The sequence below is a fragment of the Clavelina lepadiformis genome, chromosome 3, assembly GCF_947623445.1.
Source record: "Clavelina lepadiformis chromosome 3, kaClaLepa1.1, whole genome shotgun sequence".
In the NCBI taxonomy this organism is placed as follows: domain Eukaryota; kingdom Metazoa; phylum Chordata; class Ascidiacea; order Aplousobranchia; family Clavelinidae; genus Clavelina; species Clavelina lepadiformis.
Window position 1 is genome coordinate 8897032 of NC_135242.1, and position 19636 is coordinate 8916667.

Sequence of the window (19636 nt, forward strand, 5' to 3'; positions counted from 1 at the left end):
GTACCTGATAAAATCCATATTGAGATAGTTTCGATTTATACTTGTTATAGGCCTATATGACTTTTATTATTATTTGCTTCACAAACAAACTGGTTATATTTTATTTCTTGGATTTTATTGCTTAAGTAAATTCGTAACAATACACACACAACATTCTTTCTATTCACACATAATTTATTTTTTAAGTTCAAAAACATTTCTTTTTACAGTATAAACATCTAAGTAAGGACTATTACGAAAACAGCTTACTTCTAATATGCGATCACAATGTGTTTTACTTATTTATATACAAATTAATAAGTTTTGAATTAAGATTGTAAAATGGTTTTAACGTCATTTAGTTTCTTACTTCAATGGTTTGTCCATGCAGCTATGATGCCGTGTGTCTGCCTAACCCTTGGGTGAGATTCAATCAATTAGGCCTAATCATTTTATTTTTCGTCAAAGCGCGGTGGGGACGAAAAAGTCCAGCCAGTTGTTATTAACATGCGCCAATGGACAGGAAAAGTGACAAAGTCGAGAAGACAAGATGTGCTCAAAAAATGGTAAAAATTGCTTGTAACACCTAGCATGACCACTAAACCTGTAATAGTTAGCCTAAACGTATAAAACGTAAGTTAAAAAAGCGAAGTTAAGCAGACGAGCAGGAGGTGTGTGTATAAGCAACAGATGGTCGAAAAGTGCTTCAATCCTGTACATCAGTGGATGGAAAAAGAACACTAACCGTAAAATAAACTCCATTTCGTGCAGGAGCCAGGTTTCTGGTGGCCATGACAATAATTGAAAGCGTTGTTGAAAAGCCCGAGTTTGCACACCAATGATGATCTTTGAAACATGTGATATTGCTGCTCGTTGCAAGATGGAATTTTCTCTGGTACATCGACAGTGATGTACGAAGATAGTTGCTAATGCCGCCCAATAGATGGTAGTGCTGAATGGAAGCTCCTCTATTTTCCGAAGCTGATGACGTAAGTGACGCTAGTGGTGAAGTGAATTCTCAATCCAGTAACTGGTTCCAGACTTTAATCTTGAAAATATAAAAAAGTGATCGGCAATAATCGCCGTAAATATCCAAAATAGTTATGAATTAAGTGTTGAAAATTTACAAGTTACCAATTAAATGAATAAACAGGTATCCATATCATTTTTTAGTTTGATTTGAAGTTTTTTGGTACCATCATCTCAGATGGCGCCGTCTATGGTCGTCTCCAAACTTAAAGATAACGGCACCAACTTGAGACGAAAAAAATGGCTCGGTTACAACTCTGCTTTAGCCTACCGTATGTTGAAATGCATTTCATAAGAAGTATTGTCAAATATTAGTTCTGTGCTTTTAGGTAAAAACAATGTAATTGTAATTTCTTTACAGACATAAAACTAGTCTTGGTAAATTATATTAAGTTATAGGCCTATACGGTGTAGATCCTTTTTCTCGGAATTCTTTGTTTAATTATCCGGAGGTTTTTCAGTTGGAGCCTAGACTCCAACTAAATGATTAGTTTTTAGATATTCAAAGTAGAAAGCTGTATACGTTTCGAAAATCTCTCAAAAAATCTTATAATATTCCATTTGAATAAATGAACCGTACGTTCAAGTATTGCAAAAAGTGCGTACGTGAGTATTTCAACAGCAAAGTTCACCTTCAGCGCTCTTAAGTCAACATAGTTTGTTTAAGGAGATATTAATATTAAATGTGTATCAACCAACTGCCAAACATTTACCCATGATACTGGTTTTATATCTTATAACAAGGTTGGAGCAGAAATATGCTCGGGCATTTCTAAGACAGATCGTTTTTGGAGAGCTGATCCTTCACTGCAGAGTGCAACTTTCATTATTGCGATCTTGTATAAATTGGGCAATATTTTAAGTATAACTTGTATATTTTTGTTATGTTTGAGGTGAACAAAGCAATCACTTTTAAGCTAAGCGTATTGATTTTCAAAAAATATGATATATATATAGGTAATGCCGTAAAAATGGCAATGGCAGCAAACAAGCTTTGGCGTGGTTTTATTTTGTCCAATGCCTTATTTGCGCCTAAATGCTAGTCTGCCAGTACGCAAACTAAGCTAAAAAAATAAATACAGATACTTTAGTTTGAATTTAGGCCCACTGATGAATAAATATACTACAATAGTTAGTTCAGATGCCGCTACACAGGAATATACGCTTTTTATGGTTGTTGTTGAACATTGTTAAGGTTTGTTACAACAAATTAAAAAGTCGTAATTTACCCAAGCAATGGTTTTTATTTGGCTGCACAGAGTACAGACTTCTGCAAATGCAAACAACACAAAAACACGTCACAAGTTGGACTTGATAAGTCACTGATTTTATAATATTATTAAAATGATAACTTTAGTTTAGGTAGGACTATGTTTGACAAACTGAACATAAAAATGGTGCTTTTTTGTTCGCGGTAGTGTAACCAATAACTTGTTGGTTGTTTTAAAAACCGGTCTTTGTTACGGTTTATTAAGAGTATGTTATGTAACAAAAGCTTACAATCAGACTGATTCTTCGTAATTTAATTGATAAGTATTGGAAGAATAAGCTACTGTTAAATATTGTCTTGTGTACCGATAAGCCATTTTGTTGCTAATAATTTAACTGAGTAGAGCTTTCCAAAGTGTTGCATTGTCATCATGTATTCAAAGAAAACTGCGATTTATGCTTTTGGAGCAACGGCACTGGGGCTGGGTGCTGCTGCTATATGGAATACCAAACAAAAGGCACACGCCAGGTTGCCACCAACAAGACTACTGAAATATCCTGCAAGTGCGGATTACCCAGATTTATCAAAGCACAACAACATCATGAAAGATAATTTAACTCCAGGCATCTACAGTAAATACCGCGATGTGGTAAGTTGCGCATAATAAATACTGTTGGTTGCTGACGGGGTCAACTTTTAAAATTTTGATAAACTTGTTATCAAAGCTGCTGTTACTGTCGAATTTTTTCTTAAGTTGTGTTTGCTACGACCCATTTAAAAGAACACCATATTTAAGCTACTTTTTTAAAAATTGAATTCCTGGACTCATGGAGAAATTTTTTACGATTTTTTTCGTAAGCGAGCTGGAACTTACGGCATTTATAGGCTAACTGCTGAAGTTGTTCGTCTCTTCAAGGCTGTTTCAACGGTAGCTACAGAGCCCTAGTTTGTAATAAAACTTTGAAAGAGACAAACTTGATGATATGCATTGGCAGTAAGCAGTTACAGAATACAGTTCCAATTGTGATAAACTATGATAATAATTGTCCAAAAGTTAAAGTGAGTGGCATGTCCCCCTGTCCCCTTGAAACGATGTCCCTGGGTAATGCCACTGGTTATGGTGAACAGACTGCATAATTGCGAGATCAGCGCTCTAACCACTCGGTTACCGAACTGACAATCCGAAATACAGAACCAATCCACGGAATCTTAAAATCCAACCCACTGAATGTCAAAATCAAATCCACCGTTGCATGAAGCTAAGCAGACGCCGCATATGAAAATACAAACCAACCAACAACCTTTGATCAATTCATAGAATACTATTAACAATGTTGCTGTTATTAGTATTATTCTATGATTAATTAGTCATATTGGTCGCGGTATATTCCAATTTGTGACTCAGTCAATATGTCCATGTACCCAATCACTCATTTCATTTGGTTACACTAAACAAATTTAATTTTCGGTGGATTGGGCTCCAGAGCTCGGAAGGTTGGATTTTGAAATCTCCATCGAGCATGGGTTGGGTCTGATGCCAACTGAAATAACTGCTGGTGTAGCAGGCTGGGTAAACCGGCAATTACCGCATGGCAGGTATATGTCGTACATATGACGTAAGAATATGTTCCAATTTCTGTGTCTTATGGCGACCAAAGCATTGTGATTTGTTTGACAGGGTTACGTGGTATGGAGAATATCGCTCGCATAGGTGTTCGAGATATGCGATGACTGCGCAGTTTCTTTGATATTAGAACAGTGTAAATGACCCACTGTTGGGTTTGGTGTAGTAACGGAATATTTATCTTTCGATTGATGGAAGCTTTAATTAGGCCCTTTACACGACTGATAGTCTGCAATGAATGTTCATCCCTTGAGTCTCGATTCCCCAGCTTGACTTTGGGAAAGTTTTGATGAACACACTTATTTTTAATTGTGTTCGTGATATTTTATAATGGTATTGCCGGAATTCGAAACTGCTCATTGAAACATAAATCAGGAGCAAACGTCGATAATGTTTTGTCCAAGGGTACAGTGCCGTATTCTTATTTAACGAATAACTTACCAGTAAACACGTTTTATTGTAAGAAACTCTTTTATAAGCTAACTGAATTGGTCTTAAAATCAAGAAAGGAGTTGATATTGTATTCGGCTCAAAAAGTTAGCAAGAAACTTCTCACATGGATTTTTCCAATATTCAGAAATTATAACCAACTTGCAAAACTCTAACGATTTTTAGACAAAGTTAAAAATGATGTAGCTTACGCACGGTATACTTTTAAAACTTGAATGCTATTGCAATGCAGTAAAATGATATAGATATCATGTAAATTAAGCAGATATGCTTAATTTACCTGTTGTGTTTGTTTACGTTTTTGCTTTGTGGTGGATTTGGAAAATTTAACCTTATTGTATAAATCTTTTAGCTTACACCAAATGGTTTTACTTTGGACCAATGCATTCAAACCGGTGTTGATAACCCAGGGCACCCATTTATAAAAATTGTCGGTCTTGTGGCGTGTGATGAAGAAAGTTACGAAACGTATAAGGACCTTTTCTACCCAGGTTTGTCCTTAACCTAAAGTCTCCCAGTACTGTAATTTAATTGATGAAACCTTAAACTTAAATCCGTCTCTTTATAACGTAATTTAAACAGTATTCACGAAAAGCGCTGTAGACTGAAAAGAAACTACTGTACTCAGATGAGAAGTACGCAATTCACTAAAAAAAGAATGCACGCATATTTTTACACGGGATGTTTGCTTCTGCAGTGATTAAGGACAGGCACAACGGTTACGACCCAACAAAACAAACCCACCCCATTGATCTAAATGCTGATAACATTCGAGGTGGAAAACTAGATGAGAAGTACGTTTTGTCATCTCGTGTGAGAACCGGTAGGGCAATTCGTGGTCTTCCTCACCCTCCGGTGTGCTCAAGAGCAGAACGTAGACAGGTTGAGAAAATTGCGATTGACTCGTTCAAAGAACTATCATCACGCTTGTCTGGTAAGCGCTCGTTACCTTGTCATAAACGCTTTAGTAATTGCAGTAGGTCGTGTACGATCATGTTAATTAAACGATACATCGCGCTTGTATGCATTTGCAGGTAAGTATTACTCTCTTGTAACAATGTCGGAGAAGGATCAAGACCAGCTAATTGCCGATCATTTCCTCTTTGATAAGCCCGTTTCACCTCTCCTGACTAGTGCTGGTATGGCTAGAGACTGGCCTGATGCACGCGGTATATTCCACAATGTCACAAAAGATTTTCTCGTGTGGGTAAACGAAGAAGATCATCTTCGTATTATTTCCATGGAGGTAAGAAGCTGGGATCATTGAGTTTTAACTGGCCTCTACGAAAGTGACGATATCGGTCAAAAAGTGTTTTTCTTTTTACTTACAGAAAGGTGGAAATATGAAGGCTGTATTCCGAAGGTTCTGTGATGGTGTTAATGAAATGGAGAAAAATGTGAAGGTTAGTCCGCTTAGTTAATATGTGACCTAAAGTCGACAAACTTATACCTATCTAAGTAATAGTTAACCGTGAATTCCGATAAGCAACGAGTCCATACTGTACGTAGTATTTTATCGTGTTAACTAAACTTTGTAGAGCAAGGGTTGGGATTTTCAAAAAACCGACAACTTGGGTTACATCCTAACATGCCCTTCCAACATCGGAAATGGGCTGAGATGTGGTGTCCACGTAAAGCTACCTAACGTCAGCAAGCACCCGCGATTCCAGGACATCTTAGATCAGCTTCGGTAACAACACCATATCGCACACGCTTTTGCATTACGTATTCGTTACCAGTTTCTTTTTGACTTATTACTTTTAATAACATCGCCAACAATGAAAAGCGGACATTAATTATTTCCAGGTTACAGAAGAGAGGTACTGGTGGCGTAGACACTGCCGCAGTTGGCGGGACCTTCGATATTTCCAATCTAGATAGATTAGGAAAATCAGAGGTTGAACTTGTGCAAGGTGTCATTGATGGTGTCACCCTCCTGGTCGACATGGAAAAACTCTTGGAGAAAAAGAAACCGATCACCAGCTTACTTAAAAGTGCAGGCGTTAATTAGAAGACGGGATTCAGTCCAAAAATTTCAGTTTTTAATTAATCATTTAATTGTATTTAAGGCGTAGGAAATTTAAATCTGCAATACTTCGTAAGTGTCTAAATAAAATTTATAGCAGCAATCAAATTTCGTCCATACACTATTCTACTGCATTTATAGACACTATGTTTAGTCACAACTCAAACTAACAATCTTGTCTTGAAGTGCATGACTTCAACACTTATTTGTTTGATCAACTGAATTTTTTAATGCCAGAAAGTAGGCTAACATCTTCAACGTTACAACGAATTGTTACGACAAAAGTAAAACAATGCATATAGTATGCAGCCATGGATAAATAATTGCGCGAAAATATTAGGCCAATATAGTAAAGCAATGATGAAAGTGCTTACAGCCTTGCACCCAAAAAAAAACAAATAATGACGTTTTATCAGTTACGTTCAACACTTATAATGAGTCTGATCGTTTCAAATCAATAAGATGTTAATTAGTTTAACTTTTCTTCTTATGCCAACTCACGCTTTTGGCAAAACAAAAGCAGTTTTAGTAAAAGATATTACGAAAATTACCTTGTCACTTGGCCCATTACAGTTTCTGCTAGAGATAGATTTTTTAAATTATTTAAAAAATTTCATGACATGAGGGAGAATAAAACAGTGGTAAAAGTTTTCATCTGAGCTTGCCCGTTGATGTTTTGCAAATGTTAAATTCCACAGTTTGCAAAGAAACAAAGCAAGTACGACATAGGATCCTACAAAAGCTAACATAGGGCATTTTTAACACAAGGAATATTGAAAGCAACATTTGGAGAGAACCTCACTAAAATAATCAAAAGATAACACTGACATGTGGTAATCTTTTCCAAAACAACAAACTGATACAACTACAAAATGTTATAAAACTTGAAGCAGACCCAGATTCCTGTCATCATCATGTATGTTTCATGATCATGGTATTTCCAATACTTCATATTTGCTAAAAGATTTCAAATTTGGTCAAGTACAGAGTATTACAATATATCACAATGTGTAATCAAAAGGATGTCTAATTTATTTAAACCATGTATCTACCTGTACAGTGCATGTGTGTATTCAAAAATTGCATCCATACTCTCAGAGCAAACTTGCATGGATTTTGCTAATTCTTCTTCGGACATGTCCTGACACAACTGTTTGATAAAAGCAGGCCGATCTGGCAACATATAGACAGCCAAACCTACAGCTTTCCTAACAATCCATGGATGGTACCTTGCAACACATAAACTGTGACTGTAAGTTGAATGCTTTTAATTTTGAAATAGTATGGGCAATTGAGCAATGATTATATAAGTAAAAAATTTATAAATCTACATCTACTACTAGTCTAGTGCACATCTGAATGCATACAGAAAATACAATTTTTCTAAGAATGCCAAATTTATGCCCTGCCATGTTTATCTCACATTTCTCACTAAAAGTGAGGGACAAGTCCAAAAACAAGTTACTCTTGTATGAAAGAATACTATTAACTGAACATTCTCATAAAACATTTTTTGAATTTGAAATAATTTGTGGTTAGGTAGTTATCGGCAATATCAGTCATAGGAGTTTAGCCTATGTCCAATTAGGTGTCATGTGAAAAAATTAGCAATGTGATGCATTATAACTGAATAATTTACAATTGTTTTGAATATAAAAAATCCGGCATCCCAATCATTTGTGTCCGTGAAGTTACGGTATCCTATGGACCACATGGGCTACCTGGAAAATTGGTACCGTACCGGTTGCCGTGGTTGGGCTGTAGACTGCCACCTATCACGCTATTGGCAGTTAGGGCAATCTATACAACTATAACAGATACATACGTGATATACAGCAGGTATTGCTAAATTTATGAAATTGCGAATGTTGTCTGTGATTACCTATGACATTACAAGAGCCTTCATTTATGTCACAATAAAGGTCAATTTTGCGATTTTCGTTTGCTTGTAATTATTTTTTAACCAAGAATTATTTTTCAAAACTATTTTACTACAATATTCAGTGAGTAGTGTTCTTTTATATAATATCAACATTTTGGATTTGCTCCTCACTTTAAGCTTATGATATGAATGAAACATAACCACCAATTATTACCAGTTTCAAAAAAAATTTACTCACTATAGAGTATAAACAGTATTTACTGTAATGAAGACATGGCCTGAGTATCTCATTGAAAAAAACAGCTGAACTAGACATAAATGCATAAAGAAAATTACTCACTCTGCCATTGGTGAGGCATGGTAAGCATTGTAACCCATAACCGATACTTTTCCTTCATCTTCATTACGAGCCAACTTTCCAATCAAAATTAAAAGAAATTTTAAAGCTCTATGAAGGCGAAGAAGAGTTCGAGATCCATATGCTTTCACCTAAATATATGAAAAACTACAAAACCTTTGTAACAGGCGCAGTGTTTCTGATAAAATGGGAGGTGGCAACTAGATATATACCTTTTTTGAAGGTGCTTCTTTGTAGTTTATCAAATTACTATTTTTTTCATACACAATCATTTTTTTAATAGTCTCATAATGGCTCGCATCAGCAGAATTTCGGAACGCACGTAATATTCCCACTTTGTCTACAACATCTGAGCTCACGAAAGAAAATGCTTTTCCCATTGAATTTAAAAACCTAATGTTTATCAATCATTTTAAAATTCAAAGCAAAAAATAGTTAGCTGCAACTTGCAAATTATGTATAGTCATTCATCATAAACAAACGTATATATATATTTAAATAAACTAACCTTATTAATTCATCCCAAGCAGCAAGGTAATGGTCCATATCAACATCTCTTGCATGCTTAGACTTGGCACATTCCTGAAACAGCACTGACATGTTGGCAGCTGAAAATGTATTTTTGCCTTTACTCGGACATTCATCATCCATGTTTGTTGTTTTGGAATCTAGCTGTGCTTCTTTCTAAATACCACAATTTTTCACATTATAACCCGGAAGAATTAAATTTACTACAAACAAACACTAACACACTACAAAGCAGCTGTTTTATAGCATAGCACAATAATTCTTTGCCTTGGATGTTTATAGTATAGTGTATACTTATCAATAACCATCTGAATTATTTCATCCAGCGTTTAACTTTTCATGGTTAAATTTGCTTGAAGTTTGAGTAAAGTAAGATTGAAGTTGTTTTAGGTTTAACCAGATACTCATTAAAATTTAGAGAGCATTGAAGATATAAGCTATTCTATGGAAACTAGGTCACACAGACCATTGTATAAAAGATAGGCAGTGAGGTTTGAAGAATCGAAATGCACCAAATTGATCTTAGTTATTTAAGGGTTTACTGAAGTTAGATTAAAAGGTAGATCTAGGTTACTATGTTATGACATTTAATTTTGGTTAACAAGAAACTATAAAAATAGCTTTAAACATAAAATTTTTCTGGTAAAACAGTGTTAGGCTCAAGGTTGGCAGCTAAAAATAACAACCTAGTAGGCCTAGGCCAGGGGTCGGCAACCTGCGGCTCCGGAGCCGCATGCGGCTCTTTCATCCTTCTGATGCGGCTCTTATTAATTTTATTGCTACAGTAGAAACAAACAGAAGAACACTCGCGTCTTTATCTCACTGAGCACATTATAGTAACTGAAAGCATAATCATTCTGGTTGTGACGTCATAATTAGTCGATTAACATAAAGGTTGTTTTTAGCAGTCTACTAGCAGCAGTTAGACTAACTTAGTTATTATATTTTCGTTTTATTGTGAAACTAGTTTTGCGGCTCCCAGTGATTTTTATTTTGTGGAATATCGGTTAAAATGGCTCTTTAAGTGCAAAAGGTTGCCGACCCCTGGCCTAGGCCTATGTCTCAGTGAGAAATGTATGTTTGACGGGGTCCTGTTAAGCTTTTGCATGACACACTTGATAGCACTGCCATACCTGAAAACTTGTACTTGGCTTTTTCTTAGAGGTCATTTGAGGTCTAAAAAGCTTACTTCCTAGCAAAGTTTCACACCAAGATCAATGTTAAGTGAATTAAATAGATATAATATAAGATAAAACCATGCCCACTTGAAAAACCCTTATAAAGACAATAATGGCAAGAAAAACATAAGTAAATGCTTTAATTTCTGCCCATAAAAGCAGTTATAGCAATAGACCCATTCCGAGTTTCTGTCTGTGTGGCAAGATTTTTTTGATCGCCTATACTTAATGGAAAGTGTTGACCCACTTTGATTCTTTTTTAAATTACAAGCGTTCTGGGCATCGGATTGTAATGATTTCACTCAGATAAGTAACATATAAATTCCTTCACACAATAAAAAAATTTGAAAAATGCTGCCTAGGCTAGTTCTTATTTTACAGCGCTTTCAATCCTACACACTGGGCTTGTTCGATGTGAAGTCATGTTACGTGGTCAACGTAGCATGCGATATAAAATACATAAGACTTTGCATGTTATCTGGGACACGTTTGAGTATAATAATTTGGTTTCTATTTAATTATTTTAAATTCTACCTGACATGCAAAACAAATTAGCCCATGTAACATGCCACAGATAACATGCAAACTCTTACGCATTTTACATCACATGTTTCACTGACCACATATCTAGAAGTCAGATCGAAAAAGTCCAGTGCGTTGGACTCAAACCGCTGTAAAATTTACTTTTCTATAACTAGCGAACATTGTTTGCCAGACCTGTTCGCTTGCTTGAATCAGGTTTTTCATGCGACAGTAAAGTTTGATCAGTGAAGCGTGCAATTTGTTAGTAAAAATTTCTACTTGCTTTGACCCTTATTTACATGATTTAAGAGGACACACTAAACGTCTGAAAGGCTAAAGGGGCTGAAAAGGCAAAAATTGAAAGCAATGTTATTAGGCCTATTTTCTTCGTTCCAACCTTTACAGCCTTTCAGGATTTTAATGAGATCTGATTTAATTTCTGGCGATGTGGAGAGTGTGTTGAAGTTTAGCTACAACACGGTACTGGCGTTGTTGGCGTACTAGGAGCTGAGGTATCAAATAAAGTACATTGTTAAAATTTACAAACGTCATTAACTTTGTTTTCAATAAAACTAGCTTTAGAATAACAATACGTGTACAAAATGATCACTCGCAATGAGAAAACAAGGTTATGACAACTTATTTAAATGTTTTGGAGATTCAGCACTAATGTAAGTTGGTGTTTAAGCCTATGTATGAAATCTCAATGTTCATTCAATTAGTGTATCAATCCTCTTCTAAGTCTGCCAATCCACGTCATTTATGTAAGTTGAGTTGACACGATCGAAGTGTTAAATTATTAGCTCATGAAATGGGCATATATTGGTAATGGCAACGCAGTTTGTTACGATAACAAGCTATAGCTACATCTACTAAATCTAACTAAAACAATTGCGTACCGTGATGAACTTAGCCTACATTCAGAGGAAAATTCTTGGTTTATCTAGCTTCCTATGCTAACAAACTGGGCTACCGGTACTAATAGATACCTTAGGCGTAGGCCTGCGCATGATATGCGTTAATGATAGTATAACACGAACTGTATTATGGTATTAGGCTACAAATACAGTTGCATAATTAAAATGATTAATTCGCTTCATAACAGAGCTCATTATTATCATTAATCCATAACTAAATAGAGTGTTTTTATTGATTACTCGTTGATTAAAATCGATCGATTTGTCATTGGTGTTGAACATTACATAAAATAGAGAAAAGTTGCTTTCTACAAGCTGAATCGGCCTTTCTTGTATTAACAACAGTTTAGGAAGTCTGGACTTTGCCCCCTTATCGGCAAAAATAAAATCGTTGACGTGAACACGTTGTGCAATTTAGTGCAGGAAGTCGTCACAGGTTGAAAGGCTATTAAAGACGACCATGGGTCTGCTGGTCGCTGGAACTCGTTAACATTTTTATCCAGATTTATCTGATAATAAGTTCTTTGACAATAATAGTAGTAAATAATGTCAACCTTACGCTAAAACCTTACTTCTCTTACTGCAGACATAAACTCTTCAACAGATTTTTCATTGGAATGAATCGTTTTGATATTTGTAGTATAGGGTCCACCTAACATGAAAACAAAAAGTAGTAATACAGTAATAAGATTGAACGTCTCGATCGCAACTGAGTAATTACAATAGTGTTTATACAAGTGCAGCAAGTACACGCCAATAGTTCACTAAGTGGGAAACATAAGGAGCATATCCTAGTTAACCTATCCCTTCTTATGCCATAATATACCTGAACAACGGAAAGCAGACAGAACGACTATTATGGCCAAAGTCCCAAGAATACAATATGCTATACTGTTCTTCATTCTACGCTTCAAAACAGAACACAATGAATATACTTGGAATGCGTTGAACATTCCCTGCATGCACCTTCTGGTCTGCACTTTTAGCCAATGCCTCACGTAAAAAGCCATGAAATTATTAATACAAACTTCGGTGAGGCAGTAAACAGGTCGCACATTTACCAACTCGTTTTCAACAAAATAATGATCAAAACTCTAGTCGATTGTTTACTCGTTGTTGCACACACACACAGTAAATACACACTTCACGTACTCACTGTTAAACTGAATGATTAAGCCTTGGGCGGCTGTCCTGCAAATGCTGCCAATGATTTCTCAGTGGCTGTTGTTGATCAGCGAGTGTGCACAAAAGCCCTTACGTTGCACGATTTAGTGGCAAGTAGCTATATCTACCGCAAACATGTCAACTAGATTTATTATTTAAAGCATGGAATCTTGAAAGGTTATTTGTAGATGCATTACCGGCTAACGGTTATTAAATCGACTAGCCTTCCGTACGTTTTTTTATCCTCACAGCAAATCAGCGATCTTATTTTCGTCATTTAAAATCCAAAACAGCGCTTTATGTTTTGCTGATGGAAATGAATCGATTTAACAAATTAAAAATAAAACAATTGAATTGCGGGGAACACAACCACCCTTACTGAAACATAGTTCAATTGTTTTCGGTTACGAAAATAACCTCCCCTCAACAGATGCCAATAGAATAGATATAAGCGTCCAGCTTGAAATAAAATTGCCTTACCGACACATAAAAACCTTCGCTAATCTACCAGGTTGTGTTTAATTTTATCATTCATCGTTCGCTAATCTACGGACTTATGTTGAGTTTTGTGTGTACTAAGCTGTTCCCTATCATGAACGTTGTGTGCTTATCTTCCAACTGTGCAAAAACGGTTGTTGACGGTCGTAACATAACGTTGACGGATTAGTTAACATAGTTTTACCCAACAAACCCACACATGTATAAAAGCGAAAAACGGTTTTTGTGGCTTCAGTCAAGTTTTAAAAAGTGACTTTTTCATCGTGCGTAGGTCAAGTGTCCTATTGTTAAAAATAGGCTTTTATGGTGAAGGCATACCAGCGGGAGTCATCAAACGTTTTTCAGAGCGGGCCAGGTAGCCGTGTGAAATGATTAGCGGGGTCAACACATACAACCTTCCTGTTTTAATGGATGTTTTATAGGGTAACTCTACACTGCCCGACCTTCAACCAGGGCAAAAACCCACTTTCTCGTTTATCGTACAGTTCCATGCAGTTTTATATTCGCCGCAATTGAAATTAGCCGAAGTAATAAACGAAAGAAGTTACTGAACTTCAATTTGGCCCGGTTCTGTAAAGTTTCTTCAAGCTTTTACTGTATTTTATGATGGAAACTGATTTTTTTTCGATAAAACAGAGCACCATGCAAAATCTGGTCCTAGAGGAAGCCGCCAAAGCATAAATGCATAGGTGTATTTCGTGCAAACGTATGCGTACACACATGTTTAACGTATGGGCAAGGCAAATTAATAAAAGGAGTGAAAGTGAAGATTGTAAAATTATTACGGAAAATCAACAAATTATGAATTACCAAATTACCAAACGTGAAATGTCTAAAATTGTATGACTGCATCAAGTGTATATTTCTATAACTTGGCAGTAGTTTCAAATCCGTTGTTATCGTTGTATAACGCGCGAAGAGTGAAGAGGGGATTTGTGTTGCAGATGAAGTACAGTGGCACACATGACACAATTTATTAAAGATTAAAAAGTGCATTGTAATATACCAAATTTGGCAGAAAATTTGCTGTAATAGGCTAGTAGCTTATAGCAACTTTTTACTGTACTATATTAACATGAAGGTCATTTGACCTATAGCATTCCACCCACAAAAACAATAAATGAAATAAGTTTTTGGAATCATCTGTGTAGTAGGCCTATGTCGAGGTCTGCAAACTTCAAAAAACTTTTAATTGCCGGGCTCTGTGAACAGGAAAAATGAAAAACACTAATGTAACTGCTCGGATCATTTATACTGTTGGTGGATCGATAAGTATGACATAATACTTACAATATGGTTGTATACCTCCCGAGGATTAATACACTGTACTGCAGGGCTACTCAACTATTCTTAGCAAAGGTCCAGTTACAAAAGTTCAAAATTTGCTTAGGTCCTTTATAACTTTCATGAAGTAACTTACAGTCATACAAATGTATTAAAATACGGTATATAATATAAGAATTCTCTGGATGGGTATTAATTTACCACTTACATACTCTGATTAATTGAATAAGCAGGAATAACAAAACTAATGATGAACGATTTCAATTGCGTAAGTACTGAGACAGATAAAGTCCGGATTCAACACTGAAAAGATCCGCCAGTTGAGTAGCCCTGCTATACTGTTTACTCATCAGTGTTATAAACTTGTAATGACACAAGTCATTGACTTGAATCCAGTCGACTCGAGTCACATTTTCTCACAACTCGACTTTGCTCATGACAAAGTCCAAAATGATTCAAATTCTGTTATGACAGTTGTCACGCTAAAAATTAAGCTTTAGGTAACAAAAATGGATCTTTTTTTAAAAATTAAATATCTCTGTAAAAAGTATAAATAGAACTAACTTGTAGACAGTCATGACGTTATGAGAATCAATTTAACACAACCCATAGTATGACCTCAGAAAAGCTTCTAAACGCTTTTACTTGAATTGACTCAAATCAAACTAAAATGAATCGGTTTCAGGCTTCCAACTTCGATTTTGTAACTGTACTAAGTTGAGGCGTTACAAACAAACCAATTTCGAAAAAAAGCCTTGGGGTGCTTTTTTCGATTAACGAAAAGCTGGTAAAAATCTCGATTCAAAAGATTTCCGTTGCGCACAGTTTATATGGTCTAATGACCACTGCAAATATTGTTTGACCATCAATGATGCATAGTAAAAACAAAGCAACGAACACAACCGTGAATGCTTGAAGCGTTATCATTGATTTGACTCTTTCGGGTGGTATAATATATCATCTTTCTGCTTCGATCGAAGTGTCACTAGATGTCAGCACTGATTTACATTTATTCGAAAGTTAAAATAAAATACTGTATTGTATACAGTATAGTTTGATTAGTGACGTCGCTGAATAACACTCATTTGAAAAAATTTCCTTGGAAAAAGCATAATTATATGAAGTTTAAGTGAAATTGTTGTGGTAAAATAGTTTTGAAGTTTTTATGAGCTTTGTCCTGCATTTTCTAAAATCTGTTATTACAGCAGAGTTCATATGATTCATATGAGAAAGGGGCTACTTAGAGAACTTACTTAGTGATTCATATAAGAACTAAGTGCATTTTTATAATTTTGTGACAGTTGTTTTCAAGCATGCTGCCTTGTGGAAGCTAAATGCCTATCGCTATATACTCACCAAAGTATAACTCGTTAAACGCTGTTTTTCAAATATTTGCTCACGATTCGAACTCGTATCAACGTACTGAGCACCCTATAAGTTAGTTTAGATGCACTTATCGCAATCGAGAATGACGCAGCTTTTTGTGCGCAGCTTTTTGTCCTAAGGCCATGCCACGATAGTAAGTTCAAATCGAAGTGTAGTTAGTGATTGCGGTTGCACAAAAAAACGACAAGAATCGAATAGGTGTGTATTTGTGTGTGCGCGCTGGTTAACGCAGCATGTTGATGAGCAGGTTAATTGGGTTGCCTATGTTAGAGCTTCAAGCTGTAAGAGTTACCTTCTCTCCATTTTAAGGCTAGTTTAACTTGCCCTGCAAAGCTTTGAGAGTTTTTAGGTCGACTGCAAAATGAGGTCAACTTTGGCGTCGCTTCTTAGCTGTAAGTATAGCCTACATTTTCATGGACACACTGGTGTAGGGGCACGGTTAATGCTGCCTGACTTGTAAGTTAAAATTTTACCATCATGTCAAATGTTTTCTTGCATAACTTGTAAACAGAGCAACGTCAAATTTAAAAGTAACAAGTTTTACCGATCATGTATTATCACCGTTACTTTATTTGTAGCTAAAAACTATTGTAAAACACATTTGCATTGCATTCCCATTACTTCCCGTTCGTCTTCATTTTTCTTCTTTCATCGCATTTTCTTGTTAGCGACTCAATGTATCGGCTATACACTGTAATAAGCGGTAACAAATAAACAATAGCTATACACTGTGTCTGTAACAACTATATAACCAAGGTAGCACATTTAGTAAGTGGATTGTACGGCGTTTCAAACTCTTTTCATACGACGTAACAAAATTGTACACCATAAAATGGGAGCTATTGCACGTATACAGATGAAGTTATTTTTCATTTGGAGACGCTTTAACCCGGTTTTTGAGTCGTAAAACCGAAAGTTTTTTGCACATTGTTAGCCGGGCAGACATTGGACACACTAGTTGCGTACTTTCTGAAATGTGCTGCTGTTTGGCATCGCTTACCAGTAATTAAAGTGCTTTTAATGTTTTATCAGCAGTTCTGAAGAATCATTCAAAGCTATCTGCGGCATCAATTCATACAACAAAAGCCTATGAAGCTACTGTTTTACGGTAACATACTATAGTAACTACAAACTACGTATAAGTAACATGTGTATTGCATTTAGAATGGTATTGCATCATTTAGCGTAGGAAATAAGAAATAGGATATTAAAGGCTTGGATCAAACAAACATATAGTTTAAACAAAAACTGTTTCATGGCGATAAAAACATAACTATAGACTAGAGTGATTACATTGATCAGGATTGTATTGCAAACAAATTCGCAGACAGAATATGTTTTGCAAATTAAAAATGAATGCATGATGCATAAGTTAAAATAATTGGCATTTGCTGCAGGCAAAGGAACCATCCAAATGAACCAATCAAGCTGGTTATCTTTGATAAAGATGGCACTCTTACCAGTTTTGATTCTATGTGGGCGCCATGGTGCAAAGAAGTTGCTAACCAGTTTGTGATAGCGCCATTTTATTTGCAAAATTTATTGATAAAGATCATGATGTTAACAATAGCGGAGAGATTCAAATGACTGACTTTACAATGTAGTCAACTAAGCGATTAATTTATTACATAATTCTTTGCAGCATAAAGAAAACACAAAACGGGAAGCGTGAATTGATTCATAAGTTTGCTCAGTTGCTTTTTAATTGTTTTTCCATAGACTTCAACAGAAAACCGGCTTTGATGTGTCCAATGAGGCTTACCGCTCTTTCAATTATGACCCAGTCACTGGAAAAATCGGCAAAGGTCCGTTGGCAGAAAACACCCATGCCCATGTTCATACTGATCTCGCAAGTATATTAAGCGAAAACTATCCATTTAGCTATGATGAGATATACAAAATTGTTTTTGATGTTTGCAAAAACTTGCAATCCATGAAGCCAGTCGTCGAGGCCACATGTGATGTCACGCCTGTGTTTTCTGCGCTGAAAGATTCCAACATCAAAATAGCTGTCTGCACTTCAGACAACAGGAAAAGTACTATGCATGCACTGGAAGATTTGAAAATAAGTCACTTTGTTGATTACGTCATTTGCGGTGACGACGAACATAACACACCAAAACCGGCCCCAGATAACGTCCATTTTATTTGCACCAAACTGGGAGTAGAAGAGAAGCACACCGCAATTATAGGTAAAGCAAATCTTTAATTAATTATTAAACCAGGCTTCCCACGCGACACTTTATCTGTCTCGACTCCCATTCCCACACCATTCTGTGCCAGTTTTGGGCTGTCCCATCCCACGGGAATACCGCTGTAACGTCCTTTTGTAGGTGATAACTAAATAATAATATTTCCTTTACATATGGTTTAAAGGTGATACGCCAACCGACACCGAAATGGGAAAAAGGAGTGGTCTCGGTTTGGTAATCGGAGTTCTTTCTGGAGTTGGCGACAAAAGTGATTTGATACCAGAAGCGGACGTAATTGTGCACAACGTTGAAAAAAGCTTGCCTCTGATTCTGAATCCAGATTTGCTCACTGAAACGAGCAACGGCATTAATAACATGGGTCAGAATTAAGTTTTCATTGGCGCTCGCAGTAAGAAAAGTTCATACTCTCTTCACTGTGTGCACGTACCTGCATCTAAATCTTTAATTAAGTATATGTAAATACCTTAGATTTAAAAGGGAAAATAACCTATAAGTTAATAAGGGGGATTCCAACATGCATAATTTTTTTGAAATGAAAAATAGGCATACACAAAGACTCGATATCAATGCTAAATAGGCCCTAACCTTTAACCTTCAACATATTGTTTAACCTGACGGGTTGGATACTAATCCAATGACGTTAATCGAAATTTTATGCTGTCTTTATTACTATCTTGGTGTTTCGGTATTTGCCCTTTCTCTTTATATTCATGTCATAACCTTTTTACAAACATCACTTTTTTGTAAAGACAGTCTAATAACCTTAGTTTAATATTTATTAAATAACGTATGTAAATTTGTTTGTAAACACTAGCAGAATAGCAAATGCGTATAATTCCACTGCTGTATTGAGCATAAACTTTAATAAACAAAGGCCACTTTTTTCCCTGTCAAAATACTAAACGCTCAAGATCAAGTTAAATACATGCAATGAACAAAAGTCGATGTGTTATATTTCTGAACAACCGTTGTTTGTATTAGTGTTAAAGTTTTTGCTTCCACTACTTCACCAGAAAAAACGTGCGTTCAAATCTATTTTTCACCGTGTTTTTTGGTAATCTAAGTTAAATGTTACAATATAGTAACCTAAACCTTATCTAAATCTACCTTCTAATCTAAATTTAACTCCAACAAAACTTTAAATAGCTAAAATCAACTTTTTGCATACCGATTGGACTATATCCTCACCGCCTATCTTTAACGACAGGCTGCATTATTTGTTTACGGTGAATTAGTCACTCTCTCAAGTTGTTCCGTTGCACATCAACTGACTAAGAAAATCTAATTTGGTGTAGTTTATTAAACGTTACTTTTGATTGTTTTAATTAATGGAAGTTTAGTTAAACAGCATTGGTATGTGATTAAGTATAAGCTTATTAAATTGATTT

General features: G+C 35.8%; 3 protein-coding genes across 6 annotated transcripts; 2 read left to right on the forward strand and 1 right to left on the reverse strand.

Moving 5' to 3' along the window:
- Window positions 1–2546: 2546 nt before the first annotated feature.
- Window positions 2547–6303, forward strand: LOC143449743 (creatine kinase S-type, mitochondrial-like). The gene is made up of 7 exons (XM_076950054.1): window positions 2547–2867; window positions 4645–4783; window positions 4990–5226; window positions 5327–5538; window positions 5624–5695; window positions 5831–5982; window positions 6099–6303. The coding sequence occupies exons 1-7, from the start codon at window positions 2649–2651 to the stop codon at window positions 6301–6303; spliced, it is 1236 nt and encodes a 411-aa protein (XP_076806169.1). The 5' UTR covers window positions 2547–2648.
- Window positions 6304–6419: 116 nt separating this feature from the next.
- On the reverse strand, window positions 6420–12914 carry LOC143449744 (ceramide-1-phosphate transfer protein-like). 3 transcript variants are annotated; one of them, XM_076950057.1, is made up of 8 exons: window positions 12860–12914; window positions 12530–12606; window positions 12276–12355; window positions 9067–9242; window positions 8771–8951; window positions 8541–8689; window positions 7371–7547; window positions 6420–7275 (listed from the first exon to the last, which is right to left on the reverse strand). In XM_076950057.1, exons 2-8 carry the CDS (start codon window positions 12603–12605, stop codon window positions 7248–7250), a joined length of 867 nt encoding a protein of 288 aa, XP_076806172.1. In that variant the 5' UTR covers window position 12606; window positions 12860–12914; the 3' UTR covers window positions 6420–7247. The 3 variants fall into 3 exon arrangements, with proteins under 3 accessions (XP_076806172.1, XP_076806171.1, XP_076806173.1); XM_076950056.1 differs by lacking the exon at window positions 12860–12914 and having other exon boundaries at window positions 12530–12849; XM_076950058.1 differs by lacking the exons at window positions 12276–12355; window positions 12530–12606; window positions 12860–12914 and adding an exon at window positions 10220–12193.
- Window positions 12915–16090: 3176 nt separating this feature from the next.
- Window positions 16091–19131, forward strand: LOC143449745 (phosphoglycolate phosphatase-like). Of its 2 annotated transcripts, none has more exons than XM_076950060.1 (5): window positions 16091–16427; window positions 17071–17143; window positions 17433–17543; window positions 17755–18227; window positions 18412–19131. In XM_076950060.1, exons 1-5 carry the CDS (start codon window positions 16397–16399, stop codon window positions 18615–18617), a joined length of 894 nt encoding a protein of 297 aa, XP_076806175.1. In that variant the 5' UTR covers window positions 16091–16396; the 3' UTR covers window positions 18618–19131. The 2 variants fall into 2 exon arrangements, with proteins under 2 accessions (XP_076806175.1, XP_076806174.1); XM_076950059.1 differs by having other exon boundaries at window positions 16094–16427; window positions 17068–17143.
- Window positions 19132–19636: the final 505 nt, after the last annotated feature.